The sequence below is a fragment of the Gracilinanus agilis genome, chromosome 3 (assembly GCF_016433145.1).
Source record: "Gracilinanus agilis isolate LMUSP501 chromosome 3, AgileGrace, whole genome shotgun sequence".
NCBI classification, from domain to species: Eukaryota; Metazoa; Chordata; class Mammalia; order Didelphimorphia; family Didelphidae; genus Gracilinanus; species Gracilinanus agilis.
In genome coordinates, this window is record NC_058132.1 from 354,046,562 (window position 1) to 354,057,071 (window position 10,510).

A 10,510-nucleotide genomic window follows, 5' to 3' on the forward strand; every position below is an offset into this window, starting at 1 on the left:
TCTTTCTTTCTCTCTTTCTCCCGTTCTCTCTTTCTCTCTTTCTCTCTTTCTCCCTTTCTTCCTTTCTTTCTAAAATAAAACTCTTAGACTTGTTATTAATTCTAAGAAAGAAGAATGGCAAAGGTTAGGTGACTTCCTAGGCCCAGATCCTCCTGATCACAGGCCTTGAGCTCTATCCTCTGTGCTACCTAGCTGCCTCCACACTTGCATTTCAAAAACAACTCCTATTGGTTATAGAACACTTAGGCCTCATAATTATATTTGAATTTAGATAGCTATACCCTACTCTGGAGAGCTTGCTGCCCATATTCTCTTTGAGAAGAAAGGCATTGTTTGAAAAGCAAAAAGAACAGAATGCTCAAGACTTTCTTTTCACTTCCTTATTTGCCACTATTTAGTTAAGCTGGAAAACATCAGAAAGAAATTCTTTTCTTGCTACCAGTTTCCATAAGATTCCCTCCCCCCTCCCATCCCTTACTCTGACTCATATTTTAGTGCATGTAGCCGGTTTTTACTCAGGGATTTCATTTAAGCCATGAAATCCCATCAGCATCTTGGGTAGGATGAATGACGCAGATGAAAAATGGTAGTTTCTCATTTTACTTCCATTAGTTTCTAACATGGATCAAAAGAAAGAATCAGAAAAACCAGATGCAGATATCCTGGGAGATGAAGACATTGATGAAGATAGAGGATCCTCTGAAGGCTCTGATGAACTTTCTGGAAGACCTAGAACTATTGGAGAAGGTACACGGGACAGAACATGGCAAGGAGAACATAAGGGAGTAGTATAGATGAGTATCACTTTGTTACATTAATTTCTTTAAAAAAACAAACTTAAGAACCCATACATTCTGTCTTAGAATCATTACTGTGTATTGGTTCCAAGGCAGAAGAGTGGTAAGGGTAGGCAATGGGGGTCAAGTGGCTTGCCCAGGGTCACACAACTGGGAAGTGTCTGAGGCCAGATTTGAACCTAGGACCTCCCGTCTCTAGGCCTGGCTCTCTGTCCACTGAGCCAGCTAGCTTCCCCCTATTACATCAATTTCCATCATGACTTTAAGTACATCCTGATCAATTTTCTCTTTAGAGAAATGAATTATCATAAACCAATGCAAAGAGTAACAATAGTTTGCATTTATTTAGCACTTTAAAGTTTGCAAAGTGCTTTACACATATTCTCAACTGATTCTCACAGAATCTGAGTATGTAGGGACCTCCATTTTACAGATGAAACTGAGGCTGAGAGAGGTAAAGTGATTTGTCCAGTTGCCCACAGTCACATGGCTATTTAAGTGTCCGGAGCTGCATTTGAACTGAGGTCTTCCTGATTTCAGGTTCAGGTCTCTAAGCGTTGGACCACCCCGCTGCCTTAAGAACCGCCATGCAGGATTGATAATGGTGCAGAAAAAGGATCTCATGACATGTTGATGTTCTCTAAAGCATCCTCATCTCCCAGGTCCTTTCTTCAAAGCCCATGACTTTCTTCTCCAATCCGTATGAAGGTTATTCACTCCTGGGGTATGAGCAGCCACCTCGATGCAGATGATTCCTACATCTAGATCTCTGAGCCCAACCTTCTTTTTGAGCTGGAGATTGGCTTCTCTAGTCTGCCTGGTCAGTCCCCCATCGCCTCATACTCAACTCATTCCAAAGCAAACTTTAAGTTCCTCCCTAAACCTACTTCTCCCCTTTTTGGTATTTCTGGCATTTGCATCACTGCACACCCCAACGAGCTGACAATCGATGATCAGTGATGCATTCTTCTGTCTCATTGGACATGGAGAGAGGGAGGGTAATGCCAAAGTCAGAGCGTGGAATATGAGGTACATTGACAGAAATATTGAAGTGAAGAGGAGGAAGGTGAGGGGGAAGTATAAGCTTAATTTTCATTTTGTTGAGTGTAATCAGGAAGTGCAGAATATCCATAATATAGACCCAAGGCTCAAAGGAGAGGTTAGGTCTGGAGGCATAGCAGGTCTTGAATCATCTGGGTAGAAGTGGGCATTGAAATCCTTGATATTGCTGAGAGAGAGAGACAGACAGAGACGGAGAGACAGACAGAGACAGACAGAGATGGAGAGACAGAGACAGAGAGACAGAGAGAGAGACAGGCAGAGACAGACAGACAGAGACAGAGAGAGACACACAAAGACAGACAGAGACAGACAGGCAGAGACAGACAGACAGACAGACAGACAGACAGACAGACAGACAGACACACACACACACACACACACACACACACACAGAAAGAGAGAGAGAGTGCCAAAAGACAATCTTGGAGAGCACCTATTTTAAGAATAGAATAGAAAGACACTGAAGATGAATGGTTAGAAACAATAATAACGATAGCTAGCATTTATGTAATACTTTAAAATTTTTCAAAGCATATTACATATGTTAACTCATTTGATCTTCACAGCAACCTTGTGAGGTAGACGCTATTACTTTTATAGATGAGGAAACTGAGGCACAGTGAAGTTAGTAGTTTAAAACTGTGCCAAGACTTTGGGTTGCATTTATTTGGACTTTCTTAGAGCTTTGTGTTCCAATTTTTCAACTTGTGTCAGGTGCTTTGCACTTTAAAATCTCTTTAAGTTCTGAAATGTAGTTAACATTAAATAACACAGTAGGTAGCACAGTAGATAAAGCACAAGACCTGGAGTCGGGAGGATCTGGGTTCAAATCTGGTCTTAGACATTTCTTCCTATGTGACTTATCCCCAGTGGCTTAGCACTTGCTGCTCTTCTGTCTTACAGTTAAGACAAAAGGTAAGGGTGCTTTTTTTAAGAAGAAGAAACATTACACAAACACTTTGAAATGTCAATATTCAAAGGGGGTAAGAATGGTCTAATTTAAGATGGAAAAATATTAACAAGGAGATGGCATCCCATGAAGGAATAGAGATACTTATATAAACATTTGACAAGTGATATGCATTTGATGTGTGATGTATACCATGCTCAAACTTTGGCATTACCTTCCCTCCTCTTCATAGTCAACGAGACACAAGAATACATTATTGATCAACAATTGTCAGTTATTTGGGGTGCACTCGTTCCTAACTCTTTTGGTTTAAGAGATGATGAAAATGTTTCTTCCTTTAAAAAATAATGGGTGAAAGTTGTAAGAAGTGTATAAGAAAAGAAAACCAACCTTCCCAACTGGGAAATGAAGTGAAGAATTTCCTTTCACTGGCAGTCTTCAAATGGGAGCTATTTGATTACTTGTGGAGATCTTAAAGTGATTTCTTGATTAGTTAGGTGCTGGATGAGATGACTTCAGGGGCCCTTCCAGTGCTGAGATTCAGTTATTACAATTTCATTGATGATGGATCCTCTCCTAAATGTTACCTCAAGGGCTATACATTCTCCCAAATTTCTCATGCTCTGCCTTGTCCTTAGGTTATAGGAGGAAGTTCTCCATTGGAGCTATATGTGACTCTGGGAAAAATTATCCTATCAAAGGGCATGTGGAGACTCAGTTATGTTGTGCCAACTCAATATTCATCTTAACTATAGTACCTAAAATTCTCTCCATGGTTTTAAGGCATTGAAGGCCATTACTAATATATATATATATATATATATATGTGTATATATATGTGTGTGTATATGTTCCCCCCTCCCCTGGGAGATCTAACATATAAGTTAATAGGGTCCCCAAAACTCATTGCTTAACTTGGAGATGCATGATTTGCCATGGGACAGTGTCCAACATGAAGTCAGGAAAACTTGGGTTCAAATCCAGGCTCAGTCTGTGTGACCCTTACTAGTCATGTGAACTAGGCAAGCCACTTTACCTCTGTTTGCCTCTTCTGTGAAACGGGAATAATAATAGCATCTATCTCCCAGGGTTGTTGTGAGGATCAATGTAATCATTATAAAGAACAAATCATTATGCCCAGCACATAGTGCTCTATAAATGTTAGCTATTATTATTGTTAATATTATAATAATTGTAAGATTAAAATGAATATAAAAATACTCTAAGTATTATATTTAATAAGATTTATTTATAATAACTTCAAGTAAGGGAAGAAAAATCTCAGTAAAGAAAACCAGCTTTCCCAGCCATGCACGCAGGAAAAGAGAGCACCAGTGGGGTTACACATAACTGTATACAAACAACATAAACATGCATCTTGGGGACAAAAAGGAAAGGGATGCTGGAGATGAAGTCCAAGGGTTCAAGACTTTCTAATTACACATCTTAGAACCTGATGTAGGGGTGGGGAGGCATACATTCTAGCCTCTTCATAATACCTTTGCTGGATCACACCATCTGCTAGTCAGGGAATGTGAGACCGCTTAGATTTTTTTTCATCCTCAATTCTTATCTGTTTATATTTCAGAATCTGATTACCAAGAAGAGACTTTCACGGAAGAACAGGAAGAAGAAGAAGAACCAGTGAAGAAAATTCCAGAAGACTTCTTCTATGATTATAACCAGGTGGCCTCAGCTCCTTTTGTGTCTTCGGACTCTGGCATACCGCCTAACCTTCTCACAATCATGTATCCTGCCTGGCCAAATATGTATACAATAGAGCTTTCTCCACTCACTGAATCCTTTTTAAAGGCAGCTTGCCAGTTAGAGGATTTTGGTCAGGAAGAAGAGTTAAAATTTGTATTGAATGATTATTTGACCATAGAGAAAAATAGAGTAAAGCTCTTGTGTAGGGTCTGTTGATTCTATAGCTGGAATAGGCAGAAACTCATGGGATGTGCTTTGAGGGCAGCTAGGTGGTGCAGTGGATAGAACATCAGGCTTGAAGTCAGGAAGACTTGTTTTCCTGTGTTCAAATATGGTCTCCGGCAGATTTGAACTAGCTGTGTGACTCTGGGCAAGTCACTTATTTCTGTTCACTTCAGTTTCATCATCTGTAAAATGAGCTGGAAAAGGAAATGGCAAACCATATCGATATCTTTGCAAAGAAAACCTCAAATAGGGTCAAGGTCATGAAGAGTTGGACACAGCTGGAAATGAATGAATAACAACAACAAAAGGTCCTCTTCTCTCCACATACCTCCAGAACTGTCCCTGAACTATAGTGTCTAAAATTCTCACCATGTTCTTAAGGCATTGAAGGCCATTACTAAAATACAAATATGTCTTCTTGGAGGCCTAACATATTATAGCCATTACCAGCAATGTATCCATTAGTAATAATGGATGAAGAATCAGAAAGGCCTATATTCTAGGCCAAGTCCTGTCACCAATTCGTGGTCAGATCTTGAAGTTTAATTATTCTTTCTCTCTAGACTTCAGTAACTTATCTGGAAAATTAGAGGAGGCTGTGCTAGACCAGTTCAATAGTTCTTTTCAGGATTATGACTATGAGTAAGTTGCTATAACACATGGCAAAATACTGAACCTAAAATCACTCCTCAAACTCAAGGCTGACCATATTGTTCCACAGGATGAACTGGAGACCTTTACATTTGGGGACATTATTGGGTTCTCCAATGATCCTCTCCCTTTGCTGACAACACACTTGTCACTGCTATTGCACGAAGTCAGTTTTCTCTACCCTCTTAAAGAAAGTTTTGGAGTCCTTAAACTCCAAGTCCAATTTTCCAGTTTTCTAGCTTTACATTATTAGAGTCTATAGTCAAAAGGAAAGTTTGTGTCAGCATCCCCAGGTGTCCAGTTCACCACTATGATCAGAACATTTTTAGATCTCAAAACTGAAAGCTTTCAGCTTTCTATCCTCACTTATTAAGTCAAGTTTCCTTAGTTGATATTTCACTATCTCAGCAATGAGTCAAGTTTCCTCACAAGATTGCCATGAATGAAGTTTCTTCTCCCCAGTTGGGCAGCACCAGTCAAAAGGAATGTTTGAAACTGAAACTGGAAGGAAAGGTTCTGAGCATAGTACACCAGGGACCTCCCTGGAAATATCCCTTTCACCCTCCAAGGGAACTTTAATCAATATGTTTTTCCTGCTTCCTTTCTCTCCCTGTAGGAAGTGTACTTTCATTCAATTTTTACAAAACACATCCTCTCCTTACCCCTCTAACCGAGCTGCCCTATAACCAGCCCTTCTCTTTTCCTTCTTTCCTGGGTCTTTCAAAGGTGGACTGAAGTCAAGTTAAAAGCATTTGATTGTTCTAAACTGAAAACTTAAGAGGAAATTCAGTAATGTTTCTTTTGGGCAGGCTTGCATAGAAATCTTAATTAAAAGGAAGTCTCTCCCTTCCTTTCCCTTCCTCTCCCCTCCTTTCTTTTCCCCACCATTCCCTTCCCTTCTCTTCCCTTCATTTATAAATGAAGAAATGGAGACTCGGGATGATTTAATGATTAGTCCAAAGTTAAACAGGTAAGAAATAGAAGAACAAGAATTTGAACCTGGACTCCCTGATGCCAAATGCAGTTTTCTTTCCACTCTGTCATGCTGTATTGGGACTGTGTTATCTTCTGGTCAATAGAATCTCCACAATCAAGGATTTGGCAAGGGTGGAAATAATTGACTTAAAAATTAAATAGAGGCAATGAGCAAATTGAAGCGGTGATTGGAGACCTTAGTCTGGGAAGATATTAAGGGAGTGAAAACTGTTGATAAATATATCTAAATGTCTTAGTCCTATCACAGAAACTGCTGTAGGGGAACCTAAGATCATGGTTTGGGGAATACATTAATGAACCCAAATAAAATTTCAGAAAATGATCCTTGCCCAAACCTCAGTATTCCCTGATGATGTTGCTTGAGACTGAGGAAAGCTGTGAGAAGCCCAGAAGCTGGGACCTCTATATGTATCAGAAAGCATGTGGCTGATCTAGAGAGAGAAGTTACAAAGAAATGGCGAGGTACAGAGTGTGCACTGGTACTGGGATCCAGCAATGCACCTGGCTCTCAGGTACCTCATAATGGTCTTGGAGGTCGAAATGAGCTGTGATGTTGGCGTTTGAGTGCTTTAGGCTCTCCAGAACAGACTGCTTAGTTGTGGAATGGTCAAGGCTACAGAACATCAACAGATATTGGTCTCTGTGGGTTAGCTAAGGCCATGAATGAGAGGATTGATAGTTATCAGGTCCTGTTAACTAATTCTAAGGTGGAGGTCACAGAATATGACCTGAAATCTAGGCATCTAGAACGGCTTATAAAACGGACTACATGTATTGCTGGGGAGAAATAGCAATACAATACTGGTGACCTTATTAGCATTCACAGAGTACAACTGAGGAGACCTTCAAGATCTCCAGTTATAAATAATAATAATAAAAAAGATTGATTTTATTTTCTTTAGCTCCATATTTGATAATCCTGTTATTTCAGTAGCAGATTTTCTCTTACTGGACATTATTGCACTCTAAGGCAATGAGGCGGTATAGTAGATAGAGGATTGTGCCCAGAGTCAGGAAAGACTCCTTTTTCTGAGTTCAAATCTTGCCTCAGTTACTTACTAGCTGAGTGACCCTGGGCAAGCCACTTAACCCTGTTTGCCTCTGTTTCCTCATCTGTCAAATGAACTGGAGAAGAAAATGGCAAACCACTCCAGTATCTTTGCCAGGAAAACTCCAGATAGGGTCATGAAGAGTAGGACATGACAGAAAAATCACTGAATAACTATCATACTCTAGAGATGGTGGACAACTATGGTGGCATCTCATCTCTTTTTTTTAGGAGTCATATAAGATTTTGATAGAACACCACTCAGTAATGTATCCAAATTCACTTTTCTCCAGACCACCACATCTAACTTCACTGTGCATTTGGCACAGCCAGTGGAACTGAAGAGGTTCCATGAGAATTAGGACTTTTGGAGATACATTACCCTAGAACATGGCATATGCTACTTGAAGATAAAATATGGCAATGGATCTGCATGATATATACTCAAGAAAGATGACTGGAAAACCATCTCTGAACTGGTGCAAGCTCAGAACAATTGCACTGGCTAGGGCAAAGATAACAAAACAAAGCTCAGCTTCAACCCTCTGTTGTGGCAGGTATGTGTATTAAATCTGTTAGAGGAAGGGTTCTTCCATTATACTTCCAGAGGGTTGCTGTTACTGTTAACCTGAGGCATCCTCTGATGTGCCAATCATCTCTATAGCCTACCTCTACTCTGCCAGCTTATAGTTTCCTGCTCCTTGCATGTATGGACAGAGGGGGACTGCTGTTTTCCTTTGCTGAGATGTTTGGAGGCAGCCACTAGGTGGTGAGTCTCACTAATGAAAAACCTCCCCCTGTGGACTTGATAGGCAAGAATTACCACCTCGTCACCATCACCACCAAAGTCAATGTGAATCAAGAAGGATCTTTGGCACTTCACTGAGGGAAGATCATTATGAAGGTCCAACATCACATGTAGGACTAAGGAAGGATCATTAGGTTTATAGTCAGAGGACTTGGATTTGAATTCCAAGCCCTACCACTTTTAACCTCTGTGATATAAGACAGATGACTTCACCATTCTGGCCTCCATTCCTTATCTATAAAATGAGGGGATTGGTCTCTGATTTTTTTTTCCAGCTCTTAATTTATGATCCTGTGATCCTATGACCTGTTCAGAGGACTATAAAATTTGAGAGACAAAATGATATAATTCCTCCTAATATTAGGAATCCCATGAGTGCCATGCTTACTAGAAGACTTTGGTGATGAGTGAGAAGATTTTTAAGGTGCCTCAGTAATGTACGAAGAAGGTATAAGGAGGAATATTTTGGAGTCTTTCAAAAGGCTGTACCTGGAGGACAACTAGTTGGCTCAGTGGATTGACAGCCAAACCTAGAGATAGCAGCTCCTGGGTACAAATATGGCCTCACACACTTCCTAGCTGTGTGACCTGGGCAAGTTACTTAACCCCCATTGTATAGCCCTTACCAATCTTCTGCCTTGGAATAGTATTGATTCTAGTACAGAAGGTAAGGGTTAAAACAAAAAAAGACTTTCTTTCTTTCTTGATTTCTCCCTTCCTTCCTTCCTTCCTTCCTTCCTTCCTTCCTTCCTTCCTTCCTTGAAGGGGCCTGCAGTTTGCTAAGATAGCTAAAGACATCACAAGTAATATGTTGAGTCCTGTGACAGATACCAGTCAGAGTAGGGGGAAAAGGAATGATATATGTCAAGAAAAGCCAGAAATAAACAAAACAAAACAAAAAAACAACCCAGCAAACCAGAAGAGAAAGACCATTCCTTGGAAACAATTATAAAGACCATGTTGGGTCACAAAACCCTTAGAAGAAAGCTGCTGAAAAGTAATATTACATGCAAGAAGACCTAGAGAGTCAAATCCCTTTGGATTTTATCCTCTAACAGTTATTATTATTTCATTTATTTTGTTAAATATTTCCCAATTACATTTTGATTTAGTTTTGGATCTGCTGGTGAGTTGTTGTAGCCACATACTTGATACTGAGGTTTCACCTTGCATTCTCTATTTGGCAAAGATGATTAAAAAAAAATGGCAGTAGTTAATGTTAAAGGAATTGTGGGATGGTAGACAACCAAATATACTGTTGGTGGAGCCATGAAATGATATGACCAGTTGGAGAAGACAGTTTGGATTTATGCCAATAAGATGACTAAACTTCATACTCTTTGAACCAGAGACTCCATTACTGGGTTTCTACTCCAAGAAAGCTATCGATAAGAAAAAAATTCGTATCTACACTTTTTGTGACAGCTGAGGATTGGAAACAATGTAGATGCCCATTAATTGGGAAATGGCTAAACAAATCATGGTATATGAATGTAAAAAGAAAACTACTGTACTATAAGAAATAATATATGGGATGAATACAGAGAAGCATGGGAGATCTATATGAACTGACATCAAGTGAAGTAAGCAGAGCCAAGAAAATACACATCCAACAATGGAAATGGAGAGAACAACCCTGTACCAAAAAATCAAAAGTAAATGTAATGAAATTATAAAGATCAAGCAGGACTTGAAAAAATATGAAAAGACACCTTCAACCTACTCCTTTGTGACGGTGGGAAGCCCATTGTTACACATTATTAAATACTGTATATGTTGTTAGACTTTTCAATATATCAATTAGTTGTGCTGATTTTTTTTGCTCTAAAAGAAGATTATCATTATTTTCATTTATTTATTTACTCTTTATTATTTATTTAAACTATTTTTCCATGCTTACATGAGTCATGATTTTTCCCATTCTTCTTCCTTCCCCCCTCCCTGAGCTGATACGTATCATTGTTCAAAACCTATTTCCATATTATTCATATTTGCAGTAGAGTGATCTTTTAATGCCAAAACCCCAATCATATCCTCATCAAACCACATGATCGGTCATGTTTTTTTTCTGCATTAGAGAAAATTATTGTTTTTAATTTTGAAAAATTTTACTTAATTAATTGACTTAGAATATTTTTCCATGGTTCCATGATTCATGTTCTTTCCCTCCCCTCCTCTCACTCCCTTCCCATAGCCAACGAGCAATTCCACTGGGTTTTACATGTGTCATTGATCAAGACCTATTTCCATATTATTAATATTTGCATTAGGGTGATGGCTTAGAAGATTATTGTTAAAGAAAAAAA

At 39.2% G+C, this 10,510-nt stretch overlaps 1 protein-coding gene across 1 annotated transcript in view; it reads left to right on the top strand.

The window, feature by feature from the left end:
- The first annotated feature begins 620 nt into the window (after nucleotides 1–620).
- CFAP44 (cilia and flagella associated protein 44) overlaps nucleotides 621–10,510 on the top strand; it is a 137,035-nt gene continuing 127,145 nt past the window's right edge. Inside the window, exons 1-2 of the mRNA XM_044666775.1 lie at nucleotides 621–747; nucleotides 4,358–4,517. Of these exons, the coding sequence (XP_044522710.1) occupies nucleotides 621–747; nucleotides 4,358–4,517 (287 nt within the window). The remainder of the gene's footprint in view (nucleotides 748–4,357; nucleotides 4,518–10,510) is intronic.